The following is a 22,913-nucleotide window of genomic DNA, read 5'->3' as shown; positions in this document are numbered from 1 at the left end:
GCTGGTGACGCTGTTCCTGATACAGGCCAGGATGCCATTGGCCTTCTTGGCCACCTGGGCACACTGCTGGCTCATGTTCAGCTTCCTGTCAATCCAGACTCCCAGGTCCCTCTCTGTCTGGCTGTTCTCCAGCCACTCTGTGCCCGGCCCGTAAGCGCTGCGTGGGGTTGTTGTGGCCAAAGTGCAGGACCCGGCACTTGGCTGTGTTGAACCTCATCCTGTTGGAAAAAGCCCAACTCTCCAACCTGTCCAGGTCCCTCTGCAGAGCCCTCCTGCCTTCCAGATGATCGACACTCCCCCCCAGCTTAGTGCCATCTGCGAATTTGCTGATGATGGACTCAATCCCCTCATCTAAATCATCTATAAAGATATTAAACAGAACTGGGCCCAACACTGATCCCCGGGGGACACCACTAGTGACCGTCCGCCAACTGGATGCAGCACCGTTCAGCACCACTCTCTGGGCCCGGCCCTCCAGCCAGTTCCTAACCCAGCGCAGAGTACCCCTGTCCAAGCTGTGGGCTGACAGCTTTTTCAGGAGTATGCTGTGGGAGACGGTGTCAAAGGCCTTGCTGAAGTCCAGGTAGACCACATCCACAGCCTTCCCCTCATCCACCAGGCGGGTCACCTGATCATAAAAGGAGATCAGGTTGGTCAGACAGGACCTGCCCTTTCTAAACCCGTGCTGGCTGGGTCTAATCCCTTGTCCATCCTGTAGGTGCTGTGTGATTGCCCCCAGGATGATCTGCTCCATAACCTTGCCAGGCACTGAGGTCAGGATGACGGGCCTGTAGTTTCCCGGGTCCTCCTTCTGGCCCTTTTTGTGGATTGGCGTGACATTCGCCAACTTCCAGTCATCTGGGATGTCCCCAGTGAGCCAGGACTGTTGGTAGATGATAGAGAGAGGCTTGGCGAGCTCTTCTGCCAGCTCCCTCATCACCTTTGGGTGGATCCCATCTGGTCCCATAGATTTGTGGGGATCCAAGCAGCTCAGTAGGTCACTGACTGTTTCCTTCTGGATTACAGGGGGGCTGTTCAGATTCTCGTCTCTTTCTACAAGCTCCAGAAGCCAGATGTCCTCAGGACAACCTGTCTTGCTGTTAAAAACTGAGGCAAAGAAGGTGTTAAATACCTCAGCCTTTTCTTCATCTTGGATACCTTTATTCCCACCCATGTCCAGTAGAGAATGGAGGTTTTCCCTGCCCCTCCTTTTGCTATTGATGTACCTGCAGAAGGACTTTTTGTTATCCTTCACAGAGGTGGCGAGATTCAGTTCAAGTTGTGCCTTCGTCTCTCTAATTTTCTTTCTACACAACCCAACTATATTCCTAAATTCTTCCTGAGTAGTTAGCCCTTTTTCCCATAATCCGTAGGCTCTCTTCTTTACCCTAATTTCTTTCAAAATCTCCCTGTTCAGCCAGACCGGTCGTCTTCCCTGTCGGCTCGCCTTTCAGCACGCCGGGACAGCCTGCTCCTATGCTTTCAAAACTTGCTTCTTGAAGTACGTCCATCCCTCCTGGACCCCTTTGTTTTCAAGGGATGCTTCCCAGGGTACATTCTGAATCAGTCTTCTGAAAAGGCCAAAATCTGCCCTCCGGAAGTCCAACGTAGAGGCTTTATTGACAGCCCTCCTTGCATCCCTGAGTATTGAAAACTCTATTATTTCGTGATCACTGTGTCCCAGACGTTCACCGACCACCACATCTCCCACCAGCCCCTCTCTGTTTGTGAACAGGAGGTCTAGCGGGGCTCCATCCCCGGTGGGCTCATTTACCAGCTGGAGCAGGAAATTATCCTCTATACACTCTATGAATTTCCTAGACTGCCTCCTCTCTGCTGTGCGGAGTTCCCAGCAGACATCCGGCAGGTTAAAGTCACCCACGAGAACAAGGGCTGACGATTTTGAAACATCCGCCAGCTGCTTGTAGAATAATTCATCACCCTCATCATCCTGATTGGGTGGTCTGTAAGAGACTCCCACCAGGATATCAGCCTTGTTGGCCTTCCCCCTGATTCTGATCCACAGGCACTCAACCTTATCGTTACTGGCTTCAACTTCTACAGAGTCAAGAGACTCTCTAATATAGAGAGCCACCACTGCACCTCTCCTACCTTGTCTGTCCCTTCTGAAGAGCCTGTAGCCACCCATGGCAGCACTCCAGTCATGGGAGTCATCCCACCACGTTTCCGTGATAGCGACTACATCATAGCTTTCCTGCTGCACGACGGCTTCCAGCTCCTCCTGTTTGTTGCCCATGCTGCGTGCATTGGTGTACATGCACTTCAGCTGGGCTGCTGATTTGGCTCTTAACTTGGGCTGTCCACCCTTGGGCTCCTTTCTGGAGAGCCTGGTTTCAACCCCATCCCCCTTCAAATCTAGTTTAAAGCCCTCCTTATCAGCCCCGCCAACTTATAGGCTAGAGTCCTTTTGCCCTTGCTAGATAGATGAAGCCCATCTGGTTTGAAGAGACTAGGTTTGATGAAATTTGGCCCATGGTCAAAAAACCCAAAGTTCCGCCGGTGGCACCATTCCCTTAGCCACCTGTTAATATGATAGGTTTTCCTGCTCCTCTCCTCATTCATCTCTGTTACTGCAGGTATTATTGAGGCGAATACCACCTGTGCTCCTGACCCATCAACTAAACGACCCAGCGCCTTGAAGCCCTTTTTGATTGCCTTAGTACTTCTTCCATTAATGTCATCACTGCCAGCCTGGACTACCAACAGTGGATAATAATCAGAGGGCCGAATTAGCTGGGGGCGTCTCCTACTAATATCCCTCACCCGGGCCCCAGGAAGGCAGCAGACCTCCCTGTGGGATGGGTCTGGTCGACATATAGGGCCCTCAGTTCCCCTCAGAAGGGAGTCACCAACTACAACTACCCTCCTTTTTTTCTTTGTAGCTGTAGTTGTAACCCATCTGGTAGACGGGGGGCGAACAGGAGACCTTCCAGACAGATCTTCCTCTTGTCTGTCCTCTGCCTGATTCTCTGAGTCCAGGGCCTCATATCTGTTCTCTAAGGGCACCTGGGGAGATGGTGGGGGTTGGGAGGGGATTCTTTTGCCTCTCTGATGAGGGACCTGTTTCTCTTCCCTCCCATCCACCTGGTTTGCTCCAAGTGCTTGATGGCAGGAGGGGCAGGGCTTCACTGTCTCCTCCTGGACTTCTTTTGGGTTAGAAAGGGTGCGACTCCACCAGTCAATTTCCCTTTCACTGTCCCTATTACTTCTTAGTCTCTCTACCTCCTCTTTGAGCTCTGCCACCAGGCATAGCAAGTCATTCACTTGCTCGCATCGCACACAGACCCCACTCACACCGTCCTCTGGTCCTAACACGAGGCTCAGACACTCTACGCAGCCAGAGGCCTGAACAGCTACGTCCCTCTTGCTGTCCCTCTTGCGGGGTTCTGTCTGTGTGGACGCACCTTGTGTCTTAACAGCAACAGTTTTTGCTTTTTTGGAGACCATTGCTCCTTCAAGAGAGCTGGGAGATGGCCGTGCCCCTCCTGCTTGCCCTGCCTGCGCGAACTGCCTCGCTAACTGCCGTGCCCCGTTCCTGTTTGCCTGCTCCTGTTCGCCGCACTCCGGGTCGCTGGCGCTCCTCGCAGCTCTTTATATCCCTCTCCGCAGTGCTGGGTGCCGCCCCCTTATCAGCTGATTGGCCTCGCCTGAGACCACCAGCACAAGGTTGTTCAGCTCTTCGCAGCTCCTTTTATCCCTCTCGCTTGAGACCACCAGCACCAGCATCATCTTCCAACCTCTCTGCTATGGGCAGGGACACCTCACACTACACCAGGTTGCTCAAAGCCCCATCCAATCTGGCCTTGAACACTTCCAGGGATACGGGCATCCACAACTTCCCTGGGCAACCTGTGCCAGTGTCTCACCATCTTCACACTAAATAATTTCTTCCTAATGTCTAACCTAAATCTACTCTCTTCCAGCTTAAACCCATTACCCCTTGTCCTATCACTACACACACTGGTAAGAAGTCCCCCCAAGCTTTCTTGTAGGCCCCTTTCAGACACTGGAAGGCTGCTAGAAGGTCTCTTTGGAGCCCGCTCTTCTCCAGGATGAACAAGCTCAACTCTCTCATCTTGTCCTCATAGGAGAGGTACTCCAGCCCTCTGATCATGTTGGTGACCTTCCTCTGGACTCGCTCCAAGAAGTCCATGTCCATGTTCATTTTTGTGAAATTGGGTGCTGCATTTTGCTCAGATTTTTTTAGTAATTGAATTTATAAAACTATGCTTCTTCACAAAGCAATCTTATGGATAAAACCCAGAATTTGTGTCAGAAAAATATCTCGCAAATAACCTGAAATAATATTGTTTGTAAAAGCAAGATTAGATTCAGGGACTTAAAATTACAGCTTTCAGTCCCTAAACAAGTGGAGATGCTTGATTATAATTTACTTTAGTTCATAGAATAACAGAATGGTAGGGGTTGGAAGGGACCTCTGGAGATCATCGAGTCCAACCCCCCTGCCAAAGCAGGATCACCTAGGGCAGGTCACACAGAAATGTGTCCAGTTTCTGAAAGTCCCTAGAGAAGGATACTCCACAACTTCTCTGGTCAGCCTATTCCAGTGTTCCATCACCCTTAGAGTAAAAAAGTTTTTCCTCATGTTGAAGTGGAACCTCCTGTGTTCCAGTTTGTGTGTGTTGCCCCTCGTCCTATCACAGGGCACCACTGAAAAGAGACTGTCCCCTTCTTCTTGACACCCTCCCTTCAGATTTTTATACACATTAATAAGATCCCCTCTCAGTCTTCTATTCTCCAGGCTAAACAGCCCCAGGTCTCTCAGCCTTTCCTGATAGGGCCAAGAAGCCCCACACAACCAAATATTGGAAAACTGGGATAAATGTTCTGTACAGAAACAGAGACTTGGTGGAAATAAAGTGTGTGTGTGGAAGGGGGGAGGAATGGAGAATTCTCTGTTGTTTTCAGAGAGAGTCTTTAAGATAAGAAGGTGCTAAGACACCTCAGAAAATGGTTATTGAGGAGGAGGTAATGTCATCCATGAAATCAGCCAACTTTCCATTATATAAAGTAACAAGATAATTGGGCTTGCAAATACACGATTCACAGACTGTGCTGTGAAGATCAAAATGGCTCCAAAACATTGCATTCTAGACTAGCAGAGTTCATTATTCTTGTGAACTTGAATATAAAAGTCCTGACATCTGTGTGTCTCCTCCAATGTCTTCTGAAGTTTAGAGAGAGGTGTGACTATATAGGGTTGTTTCTGAACAAAATGGCTCCAAGCATTCATACAGAACTGGAACAGAACTAATAAGTTCTTTTCACAACCCCAGTTTCTTGAGAAGCAAAGGAAACATACCAGGTATAGTCACACCTGATATAGTACCAGGAAATAGTCAATATCCCAGGCTCAGACCTAATAAAACCAGCATTGAACCTGTGGTGATACTAATACTCTGCACTGCACCCTAGAGGGATCCCACTTCTGAAAACAGTACGAAACTTGTGCATAGATGTGGTTCAAATGCTTAAGGTAACAACTTAGTTCATGCTTTGAGCTGTTCTGCTTATGGATCAGACTTGCTTCTGGAAGCAGTACAGTTATGTTTACCAGGCCTGACCTTCTAACACTGTCAGTTCCAAAATGGTTAATTGCTACTGAAGAAATTCAGAGCTGCCTAAGATACCAAAAATGAGCATATTGGAGAAGGAAGTATGGAGTTTATGGGTAAAGAATTTACACAATTGATTCTTCCCCCACATGAGATAGTGTTTTGCTGAGGTAGATGAAATCTGTCTCCACAGTTTACAAACCATCAGTATCAATTTAAGCTCTGTAGGATGAACTCTGACCCCAGCTACATGTCCATGAGAAAAGTAACTTCCAATATTGATTTCTAGCAGAAATTTAAATTGACCAGTTTATCAATGATGCATGACAAAACATAAGAAGTTACAATTGTGCTGGCTCTGCAAGCCAAATAAGATGAACATGGGAACAGCTATTCACAATCAGTCATTACTATACAAAACTTATTTTTAATTAGATCAAATTGAATAAAAATGTAAGTATTAATAATATTTCAAGACTTATTGATTTTATACATAAAGACTATCTGGAATATAAACACACAATTTTCTTCTTAATTCTGGCACTTATTGTATGGGAATGATTTCATAAATTTTTAATTTCTCAGAATTAATTTAACAGAATTCCCCTTCTTCAAGAGATTCTCAAATTTCTCTTCTTCTATAACAATCACTATTTCTATTTTTTAAAATTCAATCTTAGACACCAAAAGAATTCTGAAATACATATTTGTAACAGTACAAAACTATTCAGTGAACTTGTCACAAATCTTTCATTTTCTTGATCATTTTGTCTCTTGTTTTAACTCAGTTCAGTTCTACAGTACCCTTTTAAAATATTATAACATTTTTAAACCAGATGTCTTCAATGAATTGATTTAGAATGATGGCCAGACCTCTTGAGTGGATATAGTGAACATAGAATCACTTAAAGTATATAAGTACTGTCAAAGTTTTCTTTAATTTGCTTTACTTTGTTTAAAGAATTTCAGCAGCCACTAGGCTAATAGGTAGATTAAGATCTCTATGAAATTCCTGACAATCTTCTCCATTCCCAATCAACTTAACCAATTTTGCTTTATTTATTCTTTTTTTTATTCACTGTTTCAAATTATTAACATCATAAACAGGTGAAATGACACAGTAAACAGAGAATATAGAATCCTGAATTAAGCAAATCATATGATTATAAGTTGCCTCAAGATCTCATACTCAAAATCAAAGCAGCATTATTCAGTTATATTTTAAATTTAAACAAACAAAAGGGCATCCTTTTCTGCTTCTTTAATATGCAAAACATTGTTTTACAAAAGTTCAGTAAAATATATAGATAAGCAAAGGTGGGAAAAGACTAGGGAAAAAAATCATTATAAGCAAGATGCCTTCTCAGGTTAACAGCAATAGGCACTTCTCCTGCAGCACTACTGGGTAACACAGCTAATATGTTACTCAGACTAAACTGATTCACACCATTTTAATCGCGTTGCTTTTTAGTGTTGGCTAACTGAACTACCATAGAGACAAACTAACTACACTCTTATTCACAAGTAGAGAACCCCTTCCTAACTTACAGGCATATAACGATTTTTTCACACTTAACAACTTTACCTGATTGCACAGCAAAAGTCTAAATATAAGATTCCTCTCTTCTTTTGAAATAATTTAATTAAAAAATACTATCATCAGCAAATGCTATTTTGATAAATCAACAGCAATAATTCCAGCTTTTCAAGCAATATACCATGAAAATAATAGAAGAAAATTTTAAGAAACTTCTGAGCATTAACATTCTTAAGTTATCATGACAGAAAAATTCAAGAGGTGATCCTTTGCTTTTCTCGTCAGTGAAACTCAGAATAATTTTAAATGTATTTACTGGTTTTTTTTCTTTGAATAGCTTTGTGTAAAAGTTTTCTGAGGTGTTTTACATGATATTTTTTTTAATGTGATTGGCTAAAAATGTTTCATTGCATTACTAATACAAAATCTAGGCAGCAGCTTCCGAAAAGATAATTAGGGAAAGAAATTTTACAGCTAGCTGCTTTTAATCTTGAGTGACAAATTGAAATAAATTTTTCTTTTAAACAAAAAAGGTTCTTCTTGGCAAGGTAGTTGTCTAGACAGTAAATTTGTTTTCATATGTTTTAGTATAGCAAACAACAATAAAGTATATTTTTTTGTAAAACCAAAATACCAGCCTTTTTTAAGAGTAGGAACAGAACAATGTGCTACTTACATTCAAATGCTTCTTCACTGTCATTGTCTTCATCAGAACTGATTTCAGCATATTTTGGTTTCTCATTAACTGTGCTACGTTTGCGCTTGTTCATTTTCACACGTTCACAAAGTGGCATAGTGGATTCAATTTCTGCCAGGAGCTCAGGTGGCAACTCCTTTAACACTGACTGATCTATGCTACCTATTAATGGAGAGCAAGAAGAGTAAATGTGAACCTGAAGATGATAATAAGGGCCCAACACTGATGTCCTTTTTCAGGAACTGCTTACAGTTTATCCAATAATAAATAATACCACAGTTAGATATACATGGATGTATTTGACAGCCCTTTCTAAAGTTACATTTATTGCTCACACTTTAATTAAAAATTAACATAATAAATTGCATACACATCTACTTCAATAAAATATTTTTAAAGCCTATAAACAAAATCAAATAGGTGAATTTCCTTTGTAAAAAGGCATCCTTGCTCTACTTTAACAAAATTTAGTCTTATTACCATTCAACCTCTGAAGTCAACAGGTTTTCTAACAATGTAGGATTCATTATGCCTCACAAACAGTTGTTTATTCTCATTCATATTATTTAGTGTACACAAACAGTAAACTTCCCTTTTCCAGAAGGTATAGACAATCTGTGACAGAATCTCTGGTATCTTAGTTAGACATAATCACACAATTCTCATCACATTTTGAAACTATGATTAGGTCCATATGCAGTCAGTATGAAGGAGATTTACAGTCAAAATATTTTACAAGTGACACAAGGAAACCAAATTAATTAAAAAGTGATGTTTATTTCTCAAATACCCTATTGCAGAAATGTTAAGATTATTGGACTAAACTGTGAAAATTTTTCCAAAACCAGAACAAATGCCTTTGTTGTAAGTGACTCTCTCCTTCTTAAGGCATACTATATTATTTAGAGAGGAAATCATCTGCCAATTGCTAAACACACACAAGCAAATCCTCCAAAAAATCATCTTCCGGATGATAGTTCACTTTTTAATTACATTCACTATATCACTAACATAACTTCCTAAAATTTATATCCATTTTTCCAGATGACTATATGCCAGCCAGATCTAATCTGAATGCTCTATAGCCACGTGTGAGTAGTGGCATCACCACACATCCTCCATGTCTCTTTGTACACGTATACAGTGTCTCAAGAGTTAGCTAACATTCAGCTCCAGACCAGAGGAAAATTTACACATACATGTTTTAAAACAATTTCCACAGGTGAAATTGCTAAAGGGCCTCAGATCCTGTTTGTTTAATGCATATTCTCATTTTCCAGCACTGTTGGCAATTTCCTTGAAATCAGAAGAACAACACACAGACATAAAACCTACAGCAAATCTGGCCAAAAAACAGCTGCAAGCAAAGGAACAAAATTGTCACTTAAAAGTCATACAGATGCTTAAAAGCTAGATGGGTTAGATGCGCTTACACTAACAGGAGTATTTTCTACAAATACATCTTCAAGCTTATCCAAGTCTACTATGAAAAGTAAATTTAAAACCAAAATAACAAGTAAGACATATTGCTTGGAAAGGAAATCAGAAAAGGAAACAAATCAGTACTGGATTGTAAAGCTAGCTTGGCAAGAGTTCTATGATCAAATTCTAATTCAGTTCAGTTTCAAATTCAGTTTCAAAACAATGCCTGAATCATAGAATCACAGAATGCCAGGGGTTGGAAGGGACCTCTGGAGATCATCTAGTACAACCCCCTCTGCCAGAGCAGGTTCACCTAGAGCAGGTTGCACAGGATGGCATCCAGGTGGGTTTTGAATGTCTCCAGACATGGAGGTTCCACCACCTCTCTGGGCAGCCCGTTCCAGTGCTCGTAACTCTCACAGTAAAGAAGTTCTTCCTTATGTTTTGGTTGAACCTCTTGTGTTCTAGTTTGTGACTACTGCCCCTTGTCCTGTCACTGGACACCACTGAAAAGAGTCTGGTCTCATCCTCCTGACACGAACCCTTTAGGCATTTGCAAGCATTGATGAGATCTCCCTCAGTCTCCTCCAGGAGCCCCATCTCTCTCAGCCTTTCCTCGTAGGTCAGATGCTCCAGTCCCCTAATCATCTTAGTGGCTCTGCGCTAGACTCTTTCCAGCAGTTCCTTGTCCTTCTTGAACCAGGGAGCACAGAACTGGACACAGTACTCCAGATGGGGCCTCACCAGGGGAGAGTCAAAGGGGAGGATGACCTCCCTCAAACACACTTTTCTTGATGCAGAGAATTTTGCTCTTTATTTTCCTTACTTATACTGTGCATAAAGAATATCTCTGTAAGATGAAAAATTAAATATTTTAAGTAAGAAAGCCCTTTAAAAAAACCCAAACCCTAATAAGGAAAGTAAGAATAGATATTCCTAGAAAGAAAAAAAATTCACAGGCTACTACACTCCTACTTCCAGTTCACCATCAGAATGCAGTCACTTGGCAACATACATTACGTTATAAAACCTATACTAATGCTTTTTCAGTTTACAGTATACTTTTCACAAACAATTAAAAGAATATAGAACACAAAACAATTTGAAAGTATCTACAAAATAATGTATGATCACTTTCATTTTTTCAATTTGTTTGATAGGTTTCTGTCCTGGTTTGGGCCAGGATAAAGGTAATTTTCTGTCTTGTACTTTTGGTTTCAGCTAAGTCTCTTGTAAGTAGCTGCACTTGCTGAAATTAACAGCAAGTTTCTCAGACAGTGTGTGCTTCTGGGGCTGATAACACTCGATGTTTATAGTTACTGCTAGAGACTGGCATGCAGAACCAAGGCCACTGCTCAGGTCTGAGAAACATTTTGCCCTCCGGAAGGAGAAAAGGAGTAAAGAGGTCATACCTGAAACCCTCCCACATCAGTGAAACTGAAGGGCAAGTCACAGAGTAGCTATAGTAGCTGTAAGAACAATACAGCAACAACTCATCTTGAAGAAGTGAAAAGCATCAGTGGACATGGTGATATCAGTTTGCTTATATGATTACTCAAAACAGCCTGTTTGCACATACATCTATTGCGATAAATTAAGTGCTTGAAGAAAAACTACCTCTGAAGTTCATTAAAAAACTAAGGTTTACATTAATGAAATCTTTGGCATAATATTTTCTTTTCCGTTTCTGTATGCTAATACTTTGCAAAGTATAAGCAAAACTGCAGTTAATGCAATTTCATATTTATAATCTCTCTGTATACCTTATATTTTAAAATGTTACTTTTTCCAAATATCAAGACATTATAAGAAAAGAACACATAAGTGTCTAAGAGGGTGTAAACAGTGCCACTTGTTTGGAGTGGTGATATGAATCTTAACTTTTTGTTTCTCAGTTTTTAGATTTAAATTTGGCCCATATTCTGGAACTTCTACATGAATGAATTGCCACACATCGACATTTTGACAATAAAAATAAAAACTTATAGCTCATTTTTGCCCTCTCCTCAGTCCTTTTTTGTCGCAAAAGACATTAACTGCCTACTGGACTTTTCTTATTTTGCTGATGACTAATATATCCAGTCTTGGTGTTATTCTATGGAGGCCAAGCTCAATTTCCTTACATGTACTCTCTGGACATTTGATAGAAGATGTTCCAGTGGTTTTGGGCCTAACTGTCTTACGTATCTACCTACCTTATGTATCACTAGCTATCTGTTTAACTTTTTCAAGTAATTTTGGGACACTGCTATAGCTACACTGATAAAACTAGTTTCAGCAGTTGAAATAAATGCAGTACTGCACAAATAACCTTACTTTTATGAATCAGAGTGTCTGGGGATTCCTTTTGGATTTTGCTGTTACTGGTTTTGAACTGTGTTTGAACATATTCACTGAAATTTAAGCCCACTCAATTTATTATAACAAAAAATTAAGATGCTTTGTACAGTTAACATTTGGAATCTGAAACTTATGACTGATGCCTTTTTACAACCGTATATTCTTACTAATTTAAAAACTGAGCCATGGGGCCTTACCTAGAAATAAAGACCTTCATTAAATATAATCAAATTAAACCTCAGTTTTTCTTCTCATAAAAAACCCCAATTCCTATATAATCAATATAACATAACCAAGATCTTTGCACAGAATAAGCAAAATAAATACCACGATTTCTATCTGGTGACTATAGGCACATCAAGAATATCTGCTTTTACCTTGCTCTATCATGGAAAGATTTTCAGCCTTTATCACTAAAAATATCACATGAAGCTACTCTTTGTTTTGCTTCTTGAAAGTAACTTAATTACGTTAACAACAAGAAAAAAATATTGCTGATATCTTAGCTTTTTTACAAAATAGTACAGGAAAGTTGTTTAGAAAATGATTAAACAGTAAATATGTTTAAGGAACCTTTCTTAATGCAAACAACAGTTCGGTAATTTGAAGAACAAAAAAAGACTCATAATTTTTTTTATGTTCATCAGTAATATTCCCATGGAGCAAAAATAAATTGCAAATTTGAAGTAAATAGTTTAAATTTTCTTACACAAAAACAGTCACCTACAATTGTTGAAAATGTGGAGCAACAGAAAAGTTAATTTACCAGAAGGAAATGTGAGGCTTTTCTCTATTTGTATTTTGTGAAATTTACCCTTCATCTAAAAGAAAATTCAAACCAAAAATTTTAATCGCATATCCCTGCACATAAGCCAAGAAATAACATCCATATTTGGATACTCAGACATGTGAACAGATCTGCACTGCATATTGTAATGTCAGACAAATTGCTGGCCCACACTTTTACATGTTGCAATCCGTTGTTGCAAAAATAATTTATGCAAAATAGCTTTAGCTTTTCCCAGAAATAAGAGGAACCTAATCAAGCATACAAGCCTACAAACCAAAGGCAGCTTCAGACTTTCAACAAAATACTCTGACAAATTAAGTAATAAAATTCTATCACTTACATGTGACAAAGTAATTTCTCAAAACTGAACTAATTAAACAATCACAGAAACATAGAATCAGCCGGGCTGGAAAGGATCTCTGAGATCATCAAGTCCAACCCTTGACCCACTTACGTTACCAGACCATGGCACTCAGTGCCACATCAGTCTCTTCTTAAAAACCTCCAGGGATGGAGAATCCACCACCTCCCTAAGCAGCCCATTCCTATGCCTGATCACCCTCTCTTCCTAATTTCTTCCTAATATCTAACCTAAACCTCCCCTGGCAAAGATTAAGACCATGCCCTCTTGACTCACTTATAACTGCCTGGGAGAAGAGACCGACCCCCACCTGGCTACAACCTCCTTTCAGGTAGTTGTAGAGAGGGATGAGGTCTGCCCTGAGCCTCCTCTTCTCCAGACTAAACAACCCCAGCTCCCTCAGCCCTTCCTCATAAGACTTGTGGTGGGGTCCCTTCACAGCCTCGTTGCTCTTCTCTGGACCTGCTGCAGCACCTCAAACTCCTTCCTGAACTGAGGGGCCCAGAACTGGACACAGTACTCAAGTACTCAGTGCAATCCTTAAATCTGCAAACAGACAAAGCATCATATTTTGAAAGAACCAAAGTACAATAAAACTAGTAGATTTGGTCAAGTTAATTGTTGCTGCTAAGGATTAGATATGCAACAGGTAAAGTTCCTTCTTATTATGCAAAGAGTTAAGAACAACTGTGAGAGCAAGAATCAAAATATTTACCTTATTGGCAAAGACAAAAAAAAAAGGAAATAACTCAAACAGACTCCAAGCAAAAAAAACCAAACCCAAAAATCTACTTCTAAAAAATTAACACCAAAAATGAAGGCCCCAGAGAGTATGTGCAATGCTCACACATATTCCAACACATTTTTGGGGATGGGACAGATGCACCACACCTAAAGAAATCCCTGCAAGTAGAAATAATCCATGCTAAACAACTAAGATCTTCCTAAACTATTGGATTTAACTGGCTATATTTAGTTTGGTTTTAGCTTTTCACTAAATAATGCCAAAAAGGAAAACCAGGAATATTGTAGAATTCTTATGAAAGTGATGTTGTTTTTCTACAAATTCAGTAAAATTTAGACTTTAAGAGAAGCTTTAAAGACTTCATCTGAGAAGAATCATGACTGTTTAACTCCTTGCTGTAAACAATGAAATGCATCCTTTACTTCATTGAAATGTGGCATAGTTTACTAGAGAACTTCACAGAAGGCTATGGCATGCTTAATCAACTTGGCTTTGCATGCACATGCAAGATGTTTAGTGGATTATTACTCTGGCCTTCTCACATGCAAATGCAGTTGCTATCTGGAACTCTTAAGACAGTGATTCCAAATTTCAAATTTCTGGAATTATGACTTTCTCAATGGTTATCTTTACAAAAGCACAATCTGTAGTAAGCAAGTTGAGCTGCAGCCTTCTACTTTCCAAAGAAAATATGCTTTTACTCCGTTTATTTCCTTGCAGCACAGCTGCTTGCCCCACTGATTTCAGTGAGTACAAAAGTATGTGTGTTTCAGCATCAGGAGATTGTTATTTTGGAAATAAATTTGAGTTAATCTCCAAATTTTTCTTGATGAGTTAATAACCATAAGCTATTTTTCTCAAAGGTTTGCCAATTTTGTCTTTGTAGAAGTCCTATACATGAAGGATTTAAACAAATATTTAATAGTTACACTGCTTTTTTGTTTACAGTTTTCATCTGTACCAAAAAAGTATTGGTGAGTAGCTCTGCTGTGCTGTCCAGAAGACTGTGAGAAGCATCAGAAGTTGGCTCACTGAGGCAACACAATCTGGATACAGCTTTTCATCCTGGAATACTCCCTTTCTCATAACTCCTACTTACAAAGATAAGCACTTAATTGATTACTCCTGCTTCACAAATGAGACTGTTTCCAGCACTGCTAGAACTCCAAGATGGACCATCATGTCACACAAATGTCATAGAATTTTATGCTGCTACATCTTACCACTGGCTACAAATTATAGCTATTATAGGCTGTGAAAAAGTAAACTGGAATTAAAAAATACCAAACGTACAAGCATAGAACACAGAAAAATTTACAAGCATTGTTTTAACTCTACGACATAGAGATGATTAAGCGGCAGTAAATTTTTTAGTTGCACCTGTAAAAATATGAAGAGGACCTTTGAAGACTTGGTAAATCTTCATTCATATTTCAGATTACAGCATCAAAGAACACAATATATTTAGTAAGACTTGTAGTGAGCCATGAAAACCTGTGTTTTAAGTTTTGTATTGTATAGATAATGAAATTCTATAATAATAATGAAGGAGTAGCATTCAGCATTAGATTCTGCAGTGAAATTATCACTTTTTTTTTTTTTTTTTTAAACAACAGGTTTTTTAGGTGATATTTGAAGACCCAAAAGGTGTTTCTACACAAGTCTTTAAAAACATGCACACTAATTTGTTCTAGAACTAAAACTAAAACTTGCATTAGATATGAGGTGCATATTTTGGAATGTCAGTTTTTCAAATATTTTATAAACCTACTCAGACACCTCCTTAATACAGACAATTACAGTTTCATTATTTATATATGTTTCATACTTTAACAAAGTAAAATTTTTCTTGTTCAGTATGCAGTAACTGTAAAATTGATAACACTCCCATCTCAACAGGGCTGATCAGTATAGCTATAAGAAGCAGCAGAGAAGGTATTCACTGAAGCTCTGAAAAGGTAGGACAGCAAACATGGCCTCATTGCAGGCAGAAACTCAAAGGGAAAAGTTTCATAGATTCCCCAACATACATCTGCATTAAAAGCAGGATAAGGGGCATTGAGAGATGATAATACCAGAAGAAAAAAGTGTTACAACTCATTCTGACATGGTCAAAACAGAGCATAAAATTTCACCATAAAAACCCTTAACAAAAATACTATGAAAAAAACCCTTCCATAACTTTCCTCTGAGCTAGAGTGCATCTTTCAGAAAAATGCTCAAAAGATCAGGAGAGAGAGAAAAATGTTGCTTCTTTCTTGTAAATGCCAAAAAGGACTGTTGGGATAGTTCAATTTTAAGAATCGCGTACTACAGATATCCCGTTCATATAATAACAGAATTTTAAACCTGTCTATAAAATTTGATTTAAAAGTTTCTGTTTTTTTACAGTACAATGCAAGGTTGATCCACATGCACAATAAAGGTATGATTTTCAAATTTAAAGTTCACTGAAACAATGTCAGATGTTGTATAGACTTTCAGTATACATAGAACTAATTTTAGCTTTAAAAAAGTCAATTCTACTGATTTTTATAATGAATGTGCATTAGTCCCTTAAGATAGAATAGCTATCTAAATGGTGTTTTGAACTAGCTGAACTAATCCTATTTCAAGTGGATTTCAGATAAATCGCAGCAATGATGATATATATACATGACAAAGCCAGGAGAAGACATTTTCTTGGGAAAGGAAAAACAAAGGACAAGAAATACAAGGAGGTAAAAGAAGGAAAGATAAAGCAAAATATACTAAGCTACATGGGATAAGAGGGATGTGAGAAGTGGTGGAATAATGCTAAAAGGCAACACTATAAAATATTTTCTACAACCCATTAAGAAATATAGGGTGAACTAAATAAAGAATGTTTACAAAAATTATATCTCCTAGTGCATTATAATGTTTCTAACTAAAAACTGGAGTGAGAAGATTATGGAAATGACATGAATATTTTCTATATCTGTCAGTTGTTCACAAATAGACTTTGATTTATGAAGAGATATCTTTATGAATTCTGAACCTTTTAAAATACTGGAATTCACCTAATTATTTAGCGTAGTATAAGTAGGTTCCCAGTAAGTTGAGCAAAAAAAATGAGTAACTAAAAATACACATGAAAATCTGAAGTTCAAAGACACTTTCTCCAAAATCTGCCTGTCTGAACACTCAAAACATGATTTGTAAGAGTTATAAAATTATTCTTTCCACTAAACTTATTTGTAAGAATCTTTTTCTAGATATAATAGCAAAGAGGTTGATATAAGATTTGAACTTTTTTTTCCCCTGGAAAATATGTACCAAATTATTTCAGAACATGTAAGAAATATATGACTTCAGAGAACACAAAATACACAAAAACATTGAAGAAAAGTTATAAACCAGACTTGAAAGTGAATGTGTCGCTCATTCGGATAAGAGTCATTAAAAGAGTCAATTGGATAAGAGTCATTAAAACCTTTACACATGACTAAAATAAACTATATAAATAGCTAGATCTAATACAGACTACAAAAAAGTTTACTTCAGAAACATTTTAAAAAGCATACATGCACAGTATATGGCTCCAAGGACTCTAAAAATTACTTATTTTGTGCGCATAAAATTATGTGAATTCAAAGCCTATCCTTTATAGACTAGAGCTAAATTCCATCAAAAAGTTTTCACTATTCCCTATCAAGACCATAAAAGTTTTATATGAAATCTTTAGACTAAACTGACAGCAAAGATGTCATAATTTTATGTCTGACTATATAGATTCCAATTATTCTTAGAAATGGAAATTTTGCCTGTTCTGAATCTCAAAAAAAGGAGAGGGAAAATGTTCATATTTCAAGGATAAAGACAAAATATTTAACAAGGAGGGAAATATTTTACAAATAAGTAATATCCTGAATTATTACGTTTTTAATAGTCAGTACAATTAGATTAGTAGAGAACAGATGTAGCACAATAAATTCATTATACAGATTATCAACTCTGTACACATACACATAAACATAGTTATACATTCACAAAGATTATTTCTACACCATTTCTTATCAGATCAATTTTTAAAGAAACTGTTTTAATCTCAAATTCATGAGCAATGATATACCTGGAACTGCATTTATAAATAATCCCATATACAGCTGAAATCCTCTCACCTTCCACTTTATTAGTCTACATTTGAGATATGACAGCTCTATAAACATAACTATGTAAGAAATTTAAATGCTTTAAATGATAACATTAAAAAGGAAGGAACTCATATCAGTTTGTAACATTAATTTTAAAGTGTGAAATGATCTACTTCAATCTAAAACCAAAGAAGCCAAAATTATAGCATTAAGAAAAGTAATCTTATTAAAAAATGTTAAATCTGCAGAGACAATCAATCAAATATCAAACCTACAAACTATTCTGAACAATTGCCTGTTCAAATTACTAATTTGAAAATGCCAGCCCATTGTTTACCACTTCCTTTCCTCTTTCTGCATACACTAGACCCTAGACACAATATCTAAATTCTCCTAAAGACAGAACATTTTGCAAGCTTATTGTCACAAAGCCTAAAGTGTGGAGGCTTGCCAACATACTTGTATTTATAGTGTAGGAGAGTGAGATGGGACTTTGTAACTGCCTTCTTATTTCATCATGTCAAAACATCCCTTGGAAAACCATAATGAATTTCCAATTAAAAATATAAAAGAATCTTAGGGCTTGTATACATAGTATTTCCCACCACTCCAGATACACCAATTTAGTTAAAAAGACACACTAAAACCTGTTTAAATCATTCACATAGCAGTTATGTTCAACTAGATAAATTACAAGATTAAACAAATGTAGCTGAAGTACAGCTTAAGACTATTTAAGTGTTCTCACATAAGGAACTTTCATTAAAGTAAACAAATAATTTCACTTGTACTGTAGTAAAATTTCCAGTAACTACAATCCTGTGGACAAGTTTCATTTTGTTCCCCAAAATCACCATATAAGCAAGCATATAAAATAATTTGCAAATGTTAGTATTTGTTTCTAACCGCAAGAGTAGAAAATCTAAAATGACAGAAGTGTAAAAGATATATGCAATTAACATTAAAAAAACCTTACCTTTATTAGGTTTGGGTGACTTGTTCTTGTTAGGTTTAAAACAAGAGCCCCTTGATTTGTCTTCTCTATCCTTAATAAATTTCTGCACATCATCCAATGAAAGCTTTTGAAGGACAACTACAGGCTTTGCTCCTTTAGTTAGATCTTCAACTAGCCCAATCTTCTCTACTTTGTCCTTCTCTTCATCTTTAAATTCAGTTTTCCTTGACTCCTGTGTGACATTACCATCTTTATCACGCTTGATTTTTGGAATGACAAAATGTTTCAATGCGCCAGATCTTGCCCCCAACAAATAACTGGGGAACTCTGCTTTATTGTCAGAATGTGATTTATTACTATCTACTTTACTTTTATTACCATCTGTCCTTCGTTCATCCTTGCTGTTGGGTGATTTAAAACCAGGTTTATCAGGTCTTGATTTACTAGAATCTCCTTTACCTTCCTGTTTAACACGAGGGCTGTCTGGTCTTGATTTCTGATCCCCAGAACAAAACCTTTCCCTTGATTCAGCAGACTCATGTCTATGTTTCCTTTCAAATTTTTCAATTTTTGAACCATCAGATTTAATACCATGCTTAGAATCATGTTCATTTTTGTTTGAGGATCTCAAATATTCAGGTCTTCTAATCTTGGATGAGTCTCCTCTGTATCTCTCTGACTCCTCCCAGTCCTCAGATCTTTGTTTAAGGCTATCATGGTCACGTCTTTGTGTATCAGAAACTGAACGCCCATCAGGCCTTTGTTTTGTTGGATCAGATCTACTTTCAGATTTTATCCTCGAAGTATCAGATTTCACATCTAGTTTATGCCTATATATTTCAATTTTCTTATCTGACCATGGTTTACTTGAGTCTCTCCTGTTATCATGTCTATGTTTTGGGATTTCAGGCCTGCCTTCACTCTTCTCTTTTGGCATTTCAGGCCTTTGCCTTACTTCCTGTTTTCCATTATTTTGTTTTTCCTCATTTTTTTTCATATCCATTTGCCTGGTCTCATTTTGTCTTGATTCTGTCTGCCTATTCTCATTCTGTTTCACTTCCATTTGTCTGTTTTCATGCTTGTTTTCATGTTTAGCTTCTACCTGTTTGTTCTCATTGCGTTTATTTTCCAACCGCCTGCTCACATTTTGCTGAAATTCCATTTGTTTCTTTTCATTTTGCTGGATATCTGTCTTTTGACCCTCAAATTCTGACTTTTTCCTAAAAATCTCTGGATGATTTTCAGGCTGAAATTTAAGAACTCCAGCAGTGTCTTCTTGGGGAATACACACAAACCCATCATTATACTGCTTAATTTCTTCAGGTTTTTTTATGGTGTCCAAATCATGAGTTACAGTTGCTTGAGAGTCTGCTCTTCCTGCTTGCTGCAGATCAATACTAACCATCAGTGCTGGCTTCGACCCATTTCCTGCTGAACCTGTCTCCTGAGAAGCTGCTCTATTTCCTCCAGTAGCACCTCCAGCCTCCTGTGGTTTGTTTTCTTGTTTTCGCTTCTTAAGAGGCTTATCTGCAAATTGAGAGAAAAATCACAAGTACTTTATATAAAAACAGGTAAATGTAAAAAAAAAAGTCCACTCCCTCCACCCCCACCAATTAATCCTCCTCAGCATGTACGTGCACATACAACAAAACCCATTGAATTAAAAAAAAACCAAACTTCTCTAATACTTTTTAATGTATTCAGACTACCATTTGTTGTCAGTCTACCACATGTGCAAATTAATCATTAAAAAAACACTCAAAATATATGAAATAAAGGTCCCTTTAAAGAATTCCTATAAAGAATCTTCTGCAGATTCAGCCTGCTTCATTAAACACAAACTAAGCAATGAGACACAATGATTAAGACAGCGGTTCTCCCTACTTGGTTCAGTGCTTCAGTTGTACTTCACACATATTGTAGCTAGGAAACACATGAACAATTAAGAAAAATTATTAAAATAACTCCAACAGTCCATGCTTCTCTTTGAAACAAGGAGTATATCAACAGTTGGAGTCTATACCATAATACGTATACATTAGGTGCAGGGCCACTACACACTTAAAAGCTTGAGTATTTTCCCTTTGCAATCATAATGCTTTTCATGGATGAAATAAGATGTTCAGTGATAATTTTATGTAGTGTCAAGAGCTTGACTGCAATAATACTTTCAGTTTACAATAAGAAATAATCATTAAGAGAACACAGAAAAGTAAAAAGTGAGCCGATCATTCTGTAATTTGGTAGAAATCACAGAAATTGGAAGCACGTGGAAATATAAAAAACAGTACGTTCTATTCATTGAAAATACAACCTATTTATATTACCAACATGGTACTCTAAACTAAAATTAATTTCTGCCATGAAACTCAAAAGCTCTACCTCCACTAAGGCTTATATTCTCATTTGCCAACTATCATTTTGTAATTTGTCAAAAAAAGCAATGATTTTCTCTGTAATCAGGGAATATGATTTTAAATCTAAGTAATGACCAAACATAGGTTGAAAATTCTGTTGTAGATCTACTCTCAAAATGCAATATAAGAAAAATAACTTATTTTGTGCCTAGATTTGAGGTGCCTTATCACCAGATGTAATGAGCCAGCTCTCTTTTTGGGAGCAGTAGAAGGGTAAGGAAGATGCAACAAAGGAAGAGGGAATTAAACTCTAAGGAAAAATAACCCAATCTCTCAAGTTGTAAGCCAGAATTATAACATATGACTTCTAATTTCTTCTATACTTGCAGAAGATACTTATTCAGAAGAATTAAAACTTTGAAGGATCATCTCCAAAATTAAAAACACAGTAACAAGTAGTAACATGATCAATTCCAGAGATGTGAAGAAGTTTGTGGGAGGTTTCTTCATCCTTTTCATTCTCAAATCTATTTGTACATCTGTAACTTCCTAAAACTCAAATAATGTACAACATTTAATGGCTGAAATACAGTAAAGACAGATACAATAAACTCCACAGAGAAACTGGTCAAATGTAATTAAGGAACTTTTCGAAGTTCAACAAAACAAAAACCTGTAGGAAAGCCTACCAAGAAAATAAATTTGCCAAATCAAGGGTACAGCTTTTTAGCATGGCGATTTTTGCTTTTTCTGTATAACAATTGTTGAATTCATATGACAGCTTATCTAGATAAACTTCCCTACACTAATTATTAAAAAAAATGTATTTTTTGAAATCTTCATGCAGTGACTCCGTGACTAAGAGGACTTTTGACCTCACTGAGCTTCATGGCAGGTCTTAGGAATAACCATGAAGTAGAAGCATATAGACTGACAGATTTCAAATTTTATTTTCTTTTTTAAACATATACACTAATATAAATACATATACACACACACATCACTACCTTATTTATCAGTTAAAACTCTTTAAATTTTGAAAAACAAATTGAGATGCTTGTGTTCTTAGGAAAAAGTCAGTCATTCACACTGAAAAAATCCTGTAAAGGTCTGATGGTGGATCTTACAGTAGCCTTTAAGACATTACTGTTACCAGTTATGTGCTCTATTCCTTTAACTAAGGTTTCACCTGTAGCAGAAGGTAGACGCATTCACATTTCTTAAAGTGCATTTAATTGTTCAGTGCATCAGCTTAAGTCACTAGTGAAGATGGTTTGCATCAACCTACCAGACTGAACAAGGCATCTAAGAGTCAAGCAAACATTTCCTTCTGCTACCCCTACTATAGGAGCAAGGCAAATGGCCAGCAACTGTGATGCCTTAAAATGCTTGTCCTGGTTTGGGCCAGGGTAGAATTAATTTTCTTTCTTGTAATTTTGCTTTCAGCTCAGTTTCTTCTAAGTAGCTATACTTTCTGAAATTAACAGCAAGTTTCTCGGTCAGTGTCTGCTTCTAGGACTGATAACGCTCAATGGTTATAGTTACGGCTAGAGACTGGTATGCAGAACCAAGGACACTGCTCAATTCTGAGGAACATCTTATGCTCTGAAAAGAGAAAAGGAGGAAAGGGGTAACACCTGCAAATATCCTTTAGGGAGAAGTGTATGGAGAGGTGACCAAAACTGACCAAATAGAGTATTCCATCTGTCCTGGTTTGGGCCAGGATAAAGGTGATTTCTGTCTTGTACTTTTGCTTTTAGCTAAGTCTCTTGTAAGTAGTTGCACTTGCTGAAATTAACAGCAAGTTTCTCAGACACTGTCTGCTTCTAGGACTGATAACACTTGATGTTTATAGTTACAGCTAGAGAATGGTATGCAGAGCCAAGGACACTGCTCAGCTCTGAGGAATGTTTTACCCACCAGAAGGAAGAAAGAGGTTCCACCTGCAGCCCTCCTTTGGGGAGGAACAGACAAGATAGATGCCAGAATTGACCAAA

The 22,913-nt window shown here is 38.0% G+C and overlaps 1 protein-coding gene across 1 annotated transcript in view; it reads right to left on the bottom strand.

The window, feature by feature from the left end:
* The window catches only part of LOC139789214 (nipped-B-like protein), a 148,859-nt gene that overhangs the window by 51,343 nt on the left and 74,603 nt on the right, over window positions 1-22,913 (bottom strand). The window contains exons 9-10 of the mRNA XM_071729725.1: window positions 18,581-20,086; window positions 7,811-7,993 (exon numbers count right to left, since the gene is read on the bottom strand). Coding sequence (XP_071585826.1) covers window positions 7,811-7,993; window positions 18,581-20,086 — 1,689 coding nt within the window. The remainder of the gene's footprint in view (window positions 1-7,810; window positions 7,994-18,580; window positions 20,087-22,913) is intronic.

This window comes from Heliangelus exortis, chromosome W (assembly GCF_036169615.1).
Source record: "Heliangelus exortis chromosome W, bHelExo1.hap1, whole genome shotgun sequence".
Taxonomy (NCBI): Eukaryota; Metazoa; Chordata; class Aves; order Apodiformes; family Trochilidae; genus Heliangelus; species Heliangelus exortis.
This window is presented reverse-complemented; position numbering and strand designations above follow the sequence as displayed.